Below are 16082 nucleotides of genomic sequence, written 5' to 3'. Positions count from 1 at the left end.
GAAAAGCACTACTGATGATTGTAGAGACAGAACATTGAGTGTCATCAGTGATTTTAGAGACAGAGTGGTTACCTTCATGTAGAGGGTGAGGATTCGACCACAGTCCCTCCCCTTCTGCTCCTCCACAACTGAGTACAGAATGGAGTAGGCTGGAATCCTGACGTAAGCCAATCGGTTCCTTCCACTCAGTAACCACAGAAACACATCTGGGATGGTACTCTGGGGCTGAAGAGAGTATGGTGTTGGACATCTGACATACACACTGAAACCTTGTCTTTATGGTGACCTCTCTATGGTCTCTGACCTCTTTAGCCAGCTGGCGGAGTCTCTTCAGGAATTTCCTGCTGTCTATCAGTCGCTGTTTGACTGTTCGCCTGGTGGTCCTCCGTCTGGCCCTCACTGCCCGCCTGGCCAGCAGGACCTAGATACAGTCAGACAGTCAGCCAGACAGGGAGGAAGGTCATAAACTGACAGGTAAAAGGTGACAGGTGAAGAGGCAAGCAGGTAGAAAAAGAGACAGACTGACCAAATTCTTTTTGATAAACTCCCTCCTGCATTTGTCCAGGTTGTTGGGACGAGCCTGAGACTTCCTGAATGCGAATCCAGTGAATTGTCTACAGAGAGACAGACAGGAAGACAGAACCATGGGGACAAGTCAAACCAAATCAGACCAAATCAAACTAAATCTATTCAAATCAAATATTTTCAAAGGAGGACACTCACTTGCAGGAGGCCACCAACTCGAGCAGCACCTCCACCAAACGTTCCTTTACTTTACTCTTTGGCCTCCTCAGGAGACGGTCCACCTCATCAAGACCCTTCTCCTAAAAGAGGAGTGGAGAGGATGAGCCATAGTTTATAGGCATTGTCTAATGCACAAATGTAATTTTGTTTCATGATGCTCACCAGCCTGTCGGCCATCTTGTTGAGCCAATTAGACTGATAGAGACGAAAGCTGTGATCTTCAAACTGACTCCAGACAAACAGGCAAGGCTTCTCTTTTGTGATGGGTGGCTGGAGAGGAAGACACTGGTATGACCTGAGTAAGACAGAGAGAGACATAGAGAAACAGTCACACAGACAGACAGGAAGTGGGCAGTGTGTGTGCAGTAGTTAACCCTTCAAGAATCATCACCTTATCATACTAAATGGACTGCATTCATGTGGTATTTTAACCCAAAGTTCTTTATAATTTCCTTTCTCATTCACAGACACACGTTCACATAGCTAGCATGCGAGGTATTGTCTTAGTCATTGAGAGCATATGGAGTCTGATGTGCAAGGACAGTTCATCATGTGGACATGCAGGGATCAAACAGTGAATACTGCGATTAGTGGACTACCTGCTTTACCTGCTGAGTCACAGAGAAGCAGGTGCTGGTGTGACCCTTTGACCCTGGGATCTTTTTGTTTGGCACAGTACCTCCTGGTAAAGCAACATGACTCCAGGTGAGAGGGCAGGCCAAGAGAAATTCAAAAACCTCTATAAGTCAAAATCTACAGGATTTGTTCCTGGAATGGGGCATCTTCCTGGCCTGGGAACTCCATTCCCAGCCTCCTTTGACTGAGGCCCCTGTCCATGTCATCTTCAGCTACAACATCTTGTATTAACTCCACAGCTGGAGTTGTTTGGACACCAATAGTAAAGAAACCTATGCAGATGAAGAAGAGCATAGAAGTACTGGGAGGCCAGGGGGGCTGCAGCTTCTGTAGTCACAGAAGGAAAAGTTTGGGCGTGGAAGTTTTGGAGGGCCTTTCAATTGGCCTCAAAGGTGGTCCAACAACTCAGGAAGGAGAGACAGGACTTAGGGAGTACTACTGGTGACCTTGACTGTAGAAATTGCTGGGAAAGAGAAGGAAGACTTAGAAGAACCCCAAACCCCTAATGACATATCTTCTATGGAGGAGGCAGTGACAGAGAACTTAGGTGAAGTCTTACCATCTCCCTTGGAAATACAGTAGGTAAAAAGTTCTGCATTTTCAAAGCATCGGCACGGCAGCTACAGAACACACGGGACAGTCTATCCATTCATCCATTATTTATACCACTTATTCCTGAATAGGGTCACGGGGGTGCTGGAGCCTATCGCAGCTGACACTGGGCAAGAGGCGGGGTCCACCCTAAACAGGCTGCCAGTCTATCACAGGGTTAACGTGTAGACAAAACAACCACACTCACTCCTATGGGCAATTTAGAGTCACCAATCAACGTAAGCTGCATGTCTTTGGACTGTGGGAGGAAGCCGGAGTACCTGGAGAGAACCCACACAGGCATAGGGAGAACATGCAAACTATCGGGCTCGAACACAGAACCTTCTTGCTGTGAGATGACAGCACTAACCACTGTGCAGCTGTGCCACCCCAACATGGGACAGTACCTGGGAAAAAGAATGTCTAGGCTACCTTACTTGGCCGTCTTCCACTGTGACCTCCACCCTAAGAAGCAGTGGAAACTACAATAGATGTTGTGTAGTAGTTAAGTGTGTAGATGGAGCAGTTTCCTGTGTAGTGCACTAGGGTTTTTTTTTTACCTGTCGTACTCAGTGGGCTGGGGTTTCATGGGTGCAGTCAAAGATCTGTTTTCAGGTTCAAAACTCAGCACCTCCTCTTTGTACTGCTCCTCCTCCCACTCCAGCAGACTCTCCGTCTCTTCACTCAGATCCTCCCTGCTCCTTCTCAGCTCCTCCTTTGTCTGGCCCTTCGTGGATCTCCCAACCCTCACTGCCTTCCCATAATTCCCTGCCAGAAACAAAACAGCTGATGGAGTTCAAGGGTTTGATTTGGGAATATGTTAAGAAAAGTGCACACACTTCTCCAAAACAAACTTTTTTTGCATCAGGTGCATTGGCCAAGGAGTAATACTAGTAGAATAAAAAGATTATATGCAGATTTGAAGATATTATTTTGGCTCTGTGAAACTGTGAAAGATTTTCTTCTGGCATGATTAAGTAGATTAATTGAGAAAATAAATGTCAGATTGATCAATAATGCAAATTATTTTTACAACTTATCTTTCTGAGAGTTTCTGAAGAGCATTTTCATGTCTTATACATGACCAGATTTTTTATCTTTATGAATTTCTTAAAACTTTCTTTCATTATAAGTGTGACACGGTCAGCATTAGGCCTTTCCTTTTGTCTCAGGGTCGGCAGCACCTAGTAAAGATGTGTCTATAAGTAAACAGTTCTATATCCAGGACACAAAATACACTGTTTACCTATGGAGAGCTCAAAGGTCAGTGGTCTGCTTCCTACACAAGGGTCTATCATAGTAACTTCAAACAAAGATGCAAACAGCAGAAACTCCACATTGTCTCCCAGGAAACCCTGAGGATGAGAAACAAGACAAAAAGGCTAAGAGCTGCAGGACATCACTCTCTCTGTTTTCAGCCTGGAACACAGTTATCTCTCTTTTGTTTGCCTTATACTGTAGCTCCTCCTACCTGGGCAGATTATAAGTAGCTTAAAGGTGTCTTGTCACTGATATGCAGATAATATTCAATTATACATTTAGTTTAAGCCTCAAAAGGTTGTTTTTATTTGACTGTCTGAACTCAATTAAAATTGGGTGACAGCTTTTTAAACATAAATGTAACATTTCTCCACCCTTCACTGCTGGAACTGAGTTGACATCTGCTGATTCGGGGTGAGAAAATAAAATAATTCTATAACATTAATTCTTGTCTTTCAATATTAAAATATAGAGGGAAGCATAAGAAGTGAGGAAGACACTGACAGAGAGGAGGGGCAAAAAAGTAGAGAAAGAATGATGAGGTGGACAAATCAGATATCAGAGACACAACCAAGACACAGTGTTTTAGTTAAAATGGTTAATTAATGATGACAATGGTGGTGGTGGTGGTGTCGGCACTGACCTCAGGGAGAGGGTGGGTCTCCTGAACCTCCACAGTAACAGCCTCAGGTACCTCTTCTCCCGCATCCCCTGATTCTTCAGCTGTTCCACTGCTATCCAGAGACGCTACAGCATCAACAAGTAAACAAACTGACAAATAAACCACCAAATCATGTGGAGTTGTTCAACCCAGAAGTCCCACAAAAGGCCATCTTTAGTGTAATATTATGATCAACAATGGCAACCACTCTTCTGCTCTTAAGGATCGCTTTATTATGTCCTGGACCTAACACTGTACTGGATGTTGTGTAGCATCTGATTTCTATTTTTTATTATCAAAAGACTGACCTTCTGCCTTGTCCTTTTTGCTGGCCTTCTTCTTCTTCTTCAGTCCCAGTTTTCCGAGGGCTCCTTTCATCTTTTCAATGGGAGAGAAAAAGAAAGGTTCCATAACAACCACTGAGGCCATAAAAGATCAGGTTAGTGTTGTTAAAGTCACACAAGATCTTATTAGATATTGTGGGTGCCAAGGTGATAACATCCTGACTCTGATGAAACGTGTAATGACAAATAGCTGCAGATGAACTGATGTGTTGCCCAGCTTAAAGGCTGCTTTAACAAATCATCCCTGTGATATTTTAGATTTCATGCAGCCCAACTGTTATGAAAAACAGGAAGTAGGGTGCTACCTTTGCTATGGAAGCCGGGCCGGCATCCCCAGTGCCGGCAGCGGGGGAATTGTAAACTTCCACAGAGAGGGCGAGGAGGATTCGACCACGATAAAAGATTCCTTCACCCAGACCCTCGTTCAAAGCCTGGAAATGACAAACAGCTGTCTTGATTACTATGTTGTAATTCTGAACAGCCTACAAATGATCATTATTACCGACTCCACAATGTCTGGACATTAAAGAAATTGTTTAACATTGTGGTAAATATAAGACTGTTAATATAAGAAGATCAATACCACTCGCCATGTCCTCATGGTTAATAAGAGGCCACAGCCAGCATTAGTTTAGCATTGCATAAAGACTGGAAACAAGAAAGCTAGCCTAGGTCTAATCAATGGTAAAAGAAATGTGCCTACAACACCTCTAAGGCTCACTGATTAACACATTTATTTCGCCTGTGCGTGCTGTGTGTGCTGGACTATATCTTGGTTAACTGTAGTGATTTCCTGGTCCTCAGCCTTCTTACCTAACTCTCTGCATGAAAACTAATAAAAATATTTCTCAAAATCTTGAACTCTTGCTTTAAACGCCAACTTGGGTTTACCTGGTGGACGTCTCCAAGGGTAGAGTTCTGCGGAGAACCGTACAGGTTGAGCCAACTTGGACCAAAGGTGGGGTTAAACCCTGCAGACAAAAAAACACAGACATTCTCTGACCTTAAATTCTCAAATGATAGTTAGTAGACTGCTGCCCCCATGACCCGGTTCCGGATAAGCGGAGGAAAAAGGATGGATGGGTGGATGGATGGATAGTTAGTATTCAAATAATGGTATCTTAATTATTTGGCAACAAGTAAATGCTGCTCATTATTTAAGGCTAAAAATGTAAATTCAGTGTAATGTATACAGAATACACATATTCCACAGCATCCATTCCTTCAATGAAACAACAGAGTCAAGTCATCCTCAACACTCTGCTGCTCCCACTGTTTAATAATAATGTTGTTTTCATTTACTGATAATAGTTGTCTACTTTTCTGTTCTTTTGCTTGATATTAATTAAATTCAACACTTCCTGCATATTGTATATTGCATCACTCAGCATATCTAAACTGCTGTTCACACCGTTCCTGGTGTGATCCGAAATCTGTTGCAGGTCCAGAAAGTGTGTTGCCAGGGCAATGTCTCCCATCTTGGCATCATCAAGGACCTGAATTCGGATTCGCTGAGCCAAAGGAGGAAACTGCTCGATGAAGGAAATCTCCTCGTTCCAAACCGGTCTGCTGGTAGCACTGGCGACTGACGTCTCCCCCTGCACACACAAATGGTAGGATTACAAAACCTTTTTTTTTTTTTTTTTTTATGAAACATGTAAATTTCACAGAATAGGGTTGCATACAATGACAAAAAAAACACTTTATTTAAATTTAAATAAAGTGATTCCTTGTCATGGAGTGTGACTATTCTTGGGAAGGGCTCAAAGTTGAAATGCTGTAAATGTATGAAAATGAGGGCAAAATGCAACAAGTAAATCCACAATACAACAATCTGACAAATACTGACATCGAAAAGTGAGGCATTGGGTCAGGGAGTTTTAGCTTTACCTGCTAGGTGGATACATTTCTGTGGAGGAGATTATTCCTGTTGTTACTGGGATTCCTCAACAGGCACAACGTCACATAAAAAGATATACAGTGCCTTGCGAAAGTATTCGGCCCCCTTGAACTTTGCGACCTTTTGCCACATTTCAGGCTTCAAACATAAAGATATAAAACTGTAATTTTTTGTGAAGAATCAACAACAAGTGGGACACAATCATGAAGTGGAACGAAATTTATTGGATATGTCAAACTTTTTTAACAAATAAAAAACTGAAAAACTGGGCGTGCAAAATTATTCAGCCCCCTTAAGTTAATACTTTGTAGCGCCACCTTTTGCTCCGATTACAGCTGTAAGTCGCTTGGGGTATGTCTCTATCAGTTTTGCACATCGAGAGACGGAAATTTTTGCCCATTCCTCCTTGCAAAACAGCTCAAGCTCAGTGAGGTTGGATGGAGAGCATTTGTGAACAGCAGTTTTCAGTTCTTTCCACAGATTCTCAATTGGATTCAGGTCTGGACTTTGACTTGGCCATTCTAACACCTGGATATGTTTATTTGTGAACCATTCCATTGTAGATTTTGCTTTATGTTTTGGATCATTGTCTTGTTGGAAGACAAATCTCCGTCCCAGTCTCAGGTCTTTTGCAGACTCCATCAGGTTTCCTTCCAGAATGGTCCTGTATTTGGCTCCATCCATCTTCCCATCAATTTTAACCATCTTCCCTGTCCCTGCTGAAGAAAAGCAGGCCCAAACCACGATGCTGCCACCACCATGTTTGACAGTGGGGATGGTGTGTTCAAGGTGATGAGCTGTGTTGCTTTTACGCCAAACATAACGTTTTGCATTGTTGCCAAAAAGTTCGATTTTGGTTTCATCTGACCAGAGCACCTTCTTCCACATGTTTGGTGTGTCTCCCAGGTGGCTTGTGGCAAACTTTAAACGACACTTTTTATGGATATCTTTAAGAAATGGCTTTCTTCTTGCCACTCTTCCATAAAGGCCAGATTTGTGCAGTATACGACTGATTGTTGTCCTATGGACAGAGTCTCCCACCTCAGCTGTAGATCTCTGCAGTTCATCCAGAGTGATCATGGGCCTCTTGGCTGCATCTCTGATCAGTCTTCTCCTTGTATGAGCTGAAAGTTTAGAGGGACGGCCAGGTCTCTTGTTCTTCATGATGCTCTCTGTGCTTTACACGGACCTCTGAGACTATCACAGTGCAGGTGCATTTATATGGAGACTTGATTCCACACAGGTGGATTCTATTTATCATCCTTTGTCATTTAGGTCAACATTGGATCATTCAGAGATCCTCACTGAACTTCTGGAGAGAGTTTGCTGCACTGAAAGTAAAGGGGCTGAATAATTTTGCACGCCCAATTTTTCAGTTTTTTATTTGTTAAAAAAGTTTGAAATATCCAATAAATTTCGTTCCACTTCATGATTGTGTCCCACTTGTTGTTGATTCTTCACAAAAAAGTAAAGTTTTATATCTTTATGTTTGAAGCCTGAAATGTGGCAAAAGGTCGTAAAGTTCAAGGGGGCCGAATACTTTCGCAAGGCACTGTAAATACTCATGGGTTTCTTATTTACGTAACATTTGCTAATGAACTACCTTTCATTAGCTTGCAAGTGTTGACAGAGCCACAATACCGAGCAACAAGTGTAAGATGCAATGCTGTTTGCATCCAGTGAATCAATGTCATCTCTGTTGACTGCAGCACTCTCTCTCTCTCTCTCTCTCTCTCTCCCTTGTTTTTTTAACTAACAAGAAATCATTGGTCTTTCCAGTTGAAACATAGGTTTCATTTCTTCAAAAGACATTTGCTGCAGTGGAAATGTCCCAGTTGTGGCTGCCAGTTGTGCATCCTTCTCATTCTTGAGAAGAATATATATAGCAACACATACTGTTCATTTACATGTCTGTGTACCTGTTGTCCAGCAAAGGTCACTTGAACGTAGGGGTCAATGAAGACAGTCCGGTCAGTGGCCTTTGACATTTTGCCCATTAACCCTGCCTCCATAGTGGGTAGACCTTCGGCCCTGTAGATCCGGATACGGAACCGAGCCCACGGCCGCTCAGCAGGCATACCACGAGGAAGCATTAGGTTTCTGCAAGATAAACACAAAGTCAGATTTACATATTACTGAAGCCCTTACTACCCAAGCTATTCCTTATGTTTTAATGATCCAGCTTGAATTTCTAACTTTCTAATTTGAAACTAGTTAGTAGTTGCAGAGAACTATCAAAGAAATGTACACACAAATTTAATGATTCACATATAGTTGGTGCAGCATAGTCCAGAACAAGAAGTAACAGTAGAGTACTTGGACCACTACCAGCGCTGTGTAGTTATGTTTTTGTAAAATGTTATGTAATCATAGTTATGACCATAACTCGTTTAAAAACTCATGATACTCAGGATTCCTCATTTCTCACTTTTCTATGTCCTCTGATGAGGACGACGGAGGCAGACTGGGCATGCTCATAGCATCTCCCTTCATCAGGACACTGACGGTGGCCTTGATGTATCCCTTGATCCCTGACCTTGTGTCTGCCGGGTCAGTGAGAGGAGCCCATTTCTGGTAGAAACGGTGGTCTGGAGATACACAGAGGTCAGCTGTCAGTAAGTACTGCTGTATTTCAGTCAGAATACTGCAGCGTGGGTAGTACTGGTACCTGGCTGATTGTACACGGTGGCGATGTCAATCTTAAATGTTCCAATGTGGGTCATCAGGAAGGCCAACATCCGCCTGTGCACCACCTGAAAGGACATGACATCACAGGTGTCCAGTGTGACCATGCTCAGGTCTGTTACTATGGTAACAGCAGTAGAAAACAAAAAGAATAAAAAAAACAGTGGTACTGACCTTTATCTCTATGACTTTATCAAAGAGGGTTTGTGGAGTGTCGTAAAACTCAAACAGGAAGTTCTGAAAGAGAAGAGAACGTAAACAGCTGCAGTGTATTTTACTGTACTCGACTGTGTTTGTATGTTCTGAACTTTATTCTACTATACTGTACTATAATGTACTGTATTCTACTGTACTATAGTGTACTGTATTCTACTGTACTCTCATGTATTGTATTATCATACAATATATACTGGATTTTCTACTGCACTGCACTGTATCCTACTGTATACTCTGCTGTACCTCGTTATAGAAGGGGCAGTTGGTAGATTTCTGTGTCGCTGTGTGTTTTTTCTGATTCCCCACTCTGAGGAAAACTGCAGGGTTGATGTTGACTCCAACCAGTTTCTGAGCCTCCAGGATGTTTACATTCACCTATGCACACAAACACACAGATGCACAAACATGCACACATACCACAGTTAGGTTCACTCTGTCCTCTGTTCAGACTTGGGACTTTCTGATCACTGCATGATCCATCTCATTCTGACCTATAGGTAGAACCTAAAGCTGCAAAGCCTATGGCTAAAAAAATAAAGACCAAGAAGGCAAAGTCAGCGTTACAGGCCTGCTTTGACTGCACAGACTAGAGGGTTATTGAAGCTGCATCCACAGACCTGGATGAACCCACTGATACTGTGACATCATACATCAGCTTTTGTAAGGACATGTGTGTGCTCATACAACAACAGTAAGCCCTGGTTCACAGCAAAGCTCTAGCAGCTTCATCATGACAAAGTGGAGGCCTACAGAAGTGGGGACAGGATCCTGTACAGGCAGGCCAGGAACACACTGACAAGGGAGATCAGAGTAGCAAAGAGAAGTTACTCCAAAAAGCTGGAAAACCAGTTTTCAGCCAATGACCCTGCAACTGTGTGGAGAAGCCTACAGAACATAACTGACTGTTCTCTGTTCATCTATCACTGTCTGGTTTGGTTCAGCAACCAAACAGGACAGAAACAGACTCCAGCGAACAGTCAGGACTACACAAAGAATCATCAGTGCCAGCCTGCCCTTCATGGAGGACCTGTACATAACACGGGTCAAGAGGAGGGCAGAGAAGATTTCTGCAAACCCCTCACACCCTGGACACAAACTGTTTATACTCCTCACCTCTGGACACTCTAGGCCAAAACTACATGACACGAGGACAGTTTCTTCCCCCTGTACCATTACTCTGAATAACACTTAATCCATGTCTGTAAAACAGAACAACAGCTCCAGTGCAATAAATTGTAAATGTGACCATTGCACAATAACAATCTGAAAGCTCTTCTGCTACAGTCTGTGGGATGCTGGAACACACTATTGAGCCTTCTTAGTGTCATGGGCCAAAGTTAATGAAACACCAGTTAGTGTGAGGGAGCCCACCTGATGACCCTGTAGACCCTGTAGACTTTAGACATGCCTTCACTCCTACATCCACACAGAACTTGTATTGGTGATGACATAATTGCAAACCAGCCACTGTTCAACCTGAGCAAATACAATGCAGATGCTGTGTCAAACCACATATCTGCTCTTTACTTGGGTGAGGATAGGGTTCAGGGATGCAAGGGTTAGGTAGGTTGGAGCCATCTCTGGTAGGCTAGTGGTTAAGGCGTAGCACTGTGGCCTGGGTTTGAGTCAGGGTTGCGTCAGGAAGGGCATCCAGAGTAAAAAAAACCGTGCCAAATGTCAATATGCAAGTCGTCAGTGTGACGATTTGCTGTGGCGACCCCCAAACGGGAAAAGCTGAAAGTGACTTTCTTTCACTGAGCTTCCGTATGAATGTTCTCCCATTTAATTGTGTATTATTGACTTCAAAAATAGATTGTTTCTCTTTTTCTGCTAATTTCTTTCCTATTTTAAATGCACATATTTTCCTATTTTTCTTGTTGACTTACAAGCACAATGAGAGTTTCTTTACCAGAGAAATATTCCTTGTGTGTTTAAACATAATTGGCAAATAAACATGATTCTGATTCTGATATTGATTCTGAATGTTCTTATGTAAACAAGTCATAAGGATGGATGAACTCACCTGGAAACTCTGGACTTTGGGCAATTCTGCAATAATACTTCTGGCCAGTGGCCTACACCGACTAAACACACACACACGGACACACACACACACACACACATGTTAAAAGCAGATCTGTTTTACTACACAAAGATAAACTGACAAAGCTCAGATAACAGTCAGTCCATCAGGTTAGCAGACCTGAGCAGCGGAGTGAAGGTGATGGTGGAAGTGTCCAGATCCGTCATGTCATCATCACCATCATCCTCATCATCCTCATCCTCATCATCCCCAGTCCGGACCAGGCTCCGCCCCAGACGGCGAGCCTCTTTGTCCAGCCTACCAACACTCTGCGGACCAACACTGGAAAACAGAGTATAAAATAACAAATAGTTTCTCAGAGGTGGCGGCGTGCTGGCACTATTGATGGGTCCCCATCCCTACCATCAACCCACGGTGCCAAATTGCTTTATCATCAAGGGTCAGTACAAAAATGGATTCAGATATATAAAAAAAACATCTTTTAAAAAAGCCATCAATGCCATGTCCTTCTGGTAGAGCTGAAGACAAGGAGTCTGTCAGTTTCCTCCGTTAATGCTAATATTTTGCTTTCTCCTCCATTAAGACGGACGTTAAAGTTGTCCTATATGATGGGGGAAAATCAAACCTCTGTGGAAGGTGGATGAAAGCTCTAGAGAATGCTAGTAAGTTAACCTCATGTATTTACTCAAAGACAGGTGTACCAAAATCTGAGTGCAATTTTTATGTGATATCTAGCAGGTCAGATTATTTGTGTTCCAGGATTATTGTTGATCCAGGAAAAAAGGATCAGCAGCAATACTGAGTTTTCACCATGCATGTATTATGAGAACATATTTCAAAATGGCACCTATTCTCCCAATAAAAGTTGTGCATATGACAAGAAGAAATCTTCTTCAGGGTTTGTTTCTACAGTGTGGTGCCCACTGCACAAGCACGTTAGTGTTTCCCACGCTCCCTGCACTCACACTCGAAAATAAAGTCCCTTTTCCAGACTCTGGGAAAGTTTTACAAATATAAAACCTCCACTGGTTAAAAAATTCTTAAAACAAAGAGCAACAATTGATCTGGTTTGCAGTTTGAAGTGTCCTGTCAACAGTGCAGTACTATGAGTGACCACAGGGAAAATTTGGCTGAATGGCTGAGTGGTGGTGCCACATCCAGTTTTCTAATAATAGATTCATGGTTTTCACACTACAGTCTGTCTGCTACTCAGACATGTCCAATGTTTTGGCTGATATTATCCTTAACAAATTAGTATGGGTCTAGCTAAGAGAATGAACATGTGAGTAGTGTGAATTCTCACCTCTCAGAGTCATCAAATCCCTCATTCTTGAAGGCCAGTTCAAATCTGAAGTTAAAGAAAGAAAGAGAAAGAAAATAAGAGAGGGGCAAAATCTGTTCAGCCTGGCCAGAACTCCCTCTGCTGCTGTGGAAGTTTGCACCGTTTGTTGTTTGTTTGCTGGAAGGTTGATTTTCTTTTTTCTCTTTTGTCAGAGAGATTCATCTGTGTTATGATAGTAATGGTAGAACACCATCCTGCAATTTCCCCTGGCTTCCTGTATTTATGCAAAGCTAGTCTAAATATGTCCTAGCACTGGACATGTTTAGACTGTGTTGCTTTGTGAGGACATCCGTACTGGAGTTATAGTGATGGTCTCATCTAACTGGAGAAGCCAGAAAACTTAAATACATGTTGGAGTATTTCTTTAACACTGTTAGAAATGCAAATGAGACCTAAGAGGTTTTGTTTTTCCTCAGCTACACAGTGTGGTTTAGTGCAAAAAAAAAAGTGGTGATATGTTCTTACTCATCTTTGTCTTCAACCTCCAGGAAGTCATCCCCCTCCCAGCGTCCTGCTGTCCCCTCAACAGGGTTATACTGAATTTCCAATTCTACATAAATCTACAGAGAAAAAGAGAAGAAACCATTATGATTGAAACCAATAGTGTTCATTATCAGTCTATATCAGGGTGTTTGTGCAAGTGTACTTACATCAGTTGGGGTAAAGTTGGCATCAGTCAGGGGTTCTCGTAGCACTAGTCTCCCTGTGGTAACAACATGCTGGAGACTGACAACCAACCTCCCGAGCAGTCTACACACACACACGCATGCATTTTAAGTATGGCCGATATTATTAAAATGTGTCTATACAGTATATGTATATATGTATTATGTGTGTCTTTCTATGGTTGTGTGGAGATATTTTTATTTGAAATCATCGTTGTGAAGATGGAGACTCTCAGTGGACTGCTACAGTGTGGAAGAGGATGGTTCACTTGTCTCGACAAAGGCATAATTCTAGCACCAAAGTTTCTAAAAGGGTAAAATAATCTAATATGTAGTTAACACTAGTCTTGGATTACAGTATTAGGTTATAGATCAGAATCGACTCAGTGGGATGTGTCTTGTAGTTATTATTAAATTATAGTTTCATTTGATAATTAAAGGATTATTCATGTTATAAAAATCAAAAAAAGGAATGGATGCACAAACTAAGGTTACAGCACACAAAGTACTTCTGTTTGTATAGTTCTAAAGAATGATGTTTTGTATAATCTGACAAAAATTAGTGGTTCACAATCCCACGTTACTATCAAGACTAAGAGTCAAACATAAAAATCAATAACCATCATGAAAATCTGAGACTAAAATGTCAAACTAAAGTTCAATAATGTCAAACTAAAGTTCAATAACAGTGTTGCTCTCCTTTTCTCATCACTGGACTATGCTAACAGTAGCTGACTACCACGCTGGCTGCACTGATCATGTGACCAACCCCGTGCACAAACAGAAATCCTTTGACAGTCTCCCTTGTGGAGACATTTTGTCAAGTCTTCCCAGCTCTAAAGAGCTGTTTGAAGGTTAAGATTTGGTTTAGGTTAGGGGTAGGGTTGGGTTTAGACATTTAGTTGTGATGGTTAAGGTTCAGGTAAGAGGCTGGGGAATGCATTGTCAGTGACGAGCTATAGAAAAAAAAAACACTGAGTGTGTGTTTTACCTGTTAGAGAAGACTTTGCTGCAGTTGTAAACATTGATGATCAATATTTCATCGCTGATCTGTTTACCATAGTGAGGCCAACGGAAAAGCTGCACACACACACACACACACACAAAAACACAGGCTAATTGTAACAACAATTCATTTATGTTGTCATGTGAAAGGATAACAAGAAAAACTACAAAGGGGTTTTTAGCATCCATGTTCATAGGTTTTAACTTTTCCTCACGGACTTCTTCAGCAAACAGGGATGGCTCAAGTGTCATTGCATGACCTTTGTGCAGAGGTCACATGATAACAGGTGGCGATATATGCCTCTATCCAAAGATAGGGTGTCACTCAAGTCTCTTACATGGGTCATTGTTTCCCTCACTCACATCTTTTCTTTGCCTCTGAGTCCTGCCCACGTAAGATGCAAGAAAAAAAAATGCAATAAAAACGTTCAAGGAGAGAGGATACGAGATGTCCTTTCCTCCTGTATCTTTCATCTGAAGCAGCCAATCACCAAATTGCTGATAAAGGCACCTGGCAGCTCATAAAAAACATCCACAAAGGATGATTTCATGCATCCTCACTCATGGCTCCTCCAGCAGCTTCCTCACTCCTCAGTCCTCAGAGCTGGTATAAAAGACTTGGAATGCCCTCGATACTCATTTAACCTGAACAACTTCTGGGTCAAGTGAGGACTGAGGAACGATCATATACTATAGGAGACTTTAGAAACTCTGATGGTCTCTGTTGGCAGATCCTACTCGATCTTTCTTCAGTTGAAAAATTTAAGGGGGTCTGAATACTTTCCGTACCCACTGTAGATAATGTGATGAAGATGACGTGATGTAAATACACACACCCTGGAAGTAATTTGGTGTGTCAGTGGGTGTTACATGCACATGACCAATGAGGGTTAGACATGCGCACATATACACCTGGTCCCACCTGAAGAACAAACACAGCCTGACTCGGTAGCTGCACAAAGAAATGTAACTTGGACACTCAGAACTCACCGACACACAGAAAGATGGCTGTAATCACATCATCTGAGTGTTTATGTCGAACAAAAAGGTGCTCACATAAAGAAGTGGGTGGAGGCTAATTATATATAAGATGTTCCCCCTTTGTAAAATTACATAAGGAAGTTTGTTTTCAACTCAGAACAACAAAGTCTCACAATCTTTGAACTACAGTGCCATGTTCTCTTGGTCATCAGGTAGAAATGTTTCTTGTTTAACAAGTTAGAAGTTATCTTGTAAAATCATATTGACAGTTGTGAAAAGACAATTTAGAAAAAAAATCTGCCACTGCATAACCTTAGCCAATATTGTGTTCACTCCAAATGTCTACACAGGGATGGCCAATGTCAATTAAGTATCTGACCAAATGAAAATTCAACCAGATGATTCTGCTAGAAAAGTCAGGTGATCTTCAAACGTTATTATAGTTCATCCTCAGTGAATTGTAAACATCTATACATGTCATGGTAATCCATCGTACTTGCTGAGATATTAACTCAAAATCAAAACCCTCAACCTAATGGTAGTGTTAAATGAACCAAAGTCAATAGGAGTCATCCTCTGGGAACCATGAATGCTCGAGTCAAATTTCATGGCAATCCAACCAATAGTTGTTGAACTATTTCAGTCTGGACCACAGTTGTGGACCAACTGACTGACACTGCCACCCATAGAGCCACATGCTAATGAGGCAAACCTTTGGGTAAACATTGTTAACTTAAGAACATGCAGCATAATAAAGTACAATCACGTCAGCTGTAGGTGTATGTGTGTTGAAGGAGCGGTTGTGTGCTGTAGGAGTGGTGCAGTGTCATCATAACCCCACTAAAACAGTTTCAGTGGTGCACACAGGACAAATAGCCTACGAGGAAGGTAACATGTTCTAAAATCTCAGCAGGTCGTCATCCTCACAAATGCCTTCACCTGAGCTGACCTGCCGAAGTTCAGACCGACACCAGAAGAAACTCACTGATCTCCTCAGAATGTTTTGAC

General features: G+C 42.1%; 1 protein-coding gene across 1 annotated transcript in view; it reads right to left on the bottom strand.

The window, feature by feature from the left end:
- Positions 1–12964, bottom strand: part of fer1l4 (fer-1 like family member 4) — a 28139-nt gene extending 15175 nt beyond the window's left edge. The window contains exons 1-21 of the mRNA XM_020611186.1: positions 12889–12964; positions 12385–12429; positions 11241–11402; positions 11061–11121; positions 9281–9412; positions 8996–9058; positions 8805–8889; positions 8565–8724; positions 8056–8236; positions 5648–5834; positions 5128–5207; positions 4542–4667; positions 4201–4270; positions 3875–3978; positions 3218–3326; positions 2532–2739; positions 907–1039; positions 724–824; positions 527–614; positions 305–421; positions 73–225 (exon numbers count right to left, since the gene is read on the bottom strand). Of these exons, the coding sequence (XP_020466842.1) occupies positions 73–225; positions 305–421; positions 527–614; positions 724–824; positions 907–1039; positions 2532–2739; positions 3218–3326; positions 3875–3978; positions 4201–4270; positions 4542–4667; positions 5128–5207; positions 5648–5834; positions 8056–8236; positions 8565–8724; positions 8805–8889; positions 8996–9058; positions 9281–9412; positions 11061–11121; positions 11241–11287 (2205 nt within the window). The 5' untranslated portion in view covers positions 11288–11402; positions 12385–12429; positions 12889–12964. The remainder of the gene's footprint in view (positions 1–72; positions 226–304; positions 422–526; positions 615–723; positions 825–906; positions 1040–2531; positions 2740–3217; positions 3327–3874; positions 3979–4200; positions 4271–4541; positions 4668–5127; positions 5208–5647; positions 5835–8055; positions 8237–8564; positions 8725–8804; positions 8890–8995; positions 9059–9280; positions 9413–11060; positions 11122–11240; positions 11403–12384; positions 12430–12888) is intronic.
- Between the last annotated feature and the right edge of the window lie 3118 nt (positions 12965–16082).

The sequence above is a fragment of the Monopterus albus genome, unplaced genomic scaffold, assembly GCF_001952655.1.
Source record: "Monopterus albus unplaced genomic scaffold, M_albus_1.0 scaffold110.1, whole genome shotgun sequence".
In the NCBI taxonomy this organism is placed as follows: domain Eukaryota; kingdom Metazoa; phylum Chordata; class Actinopteri; order Synbranchiformes; family Synbranchidae; genus Monopterus; species Monopterus albus.
Note: the sequence above shows the minus strand (reverse complement) of the source record. Positions and strands in the feature narration are given on the sequence as shown.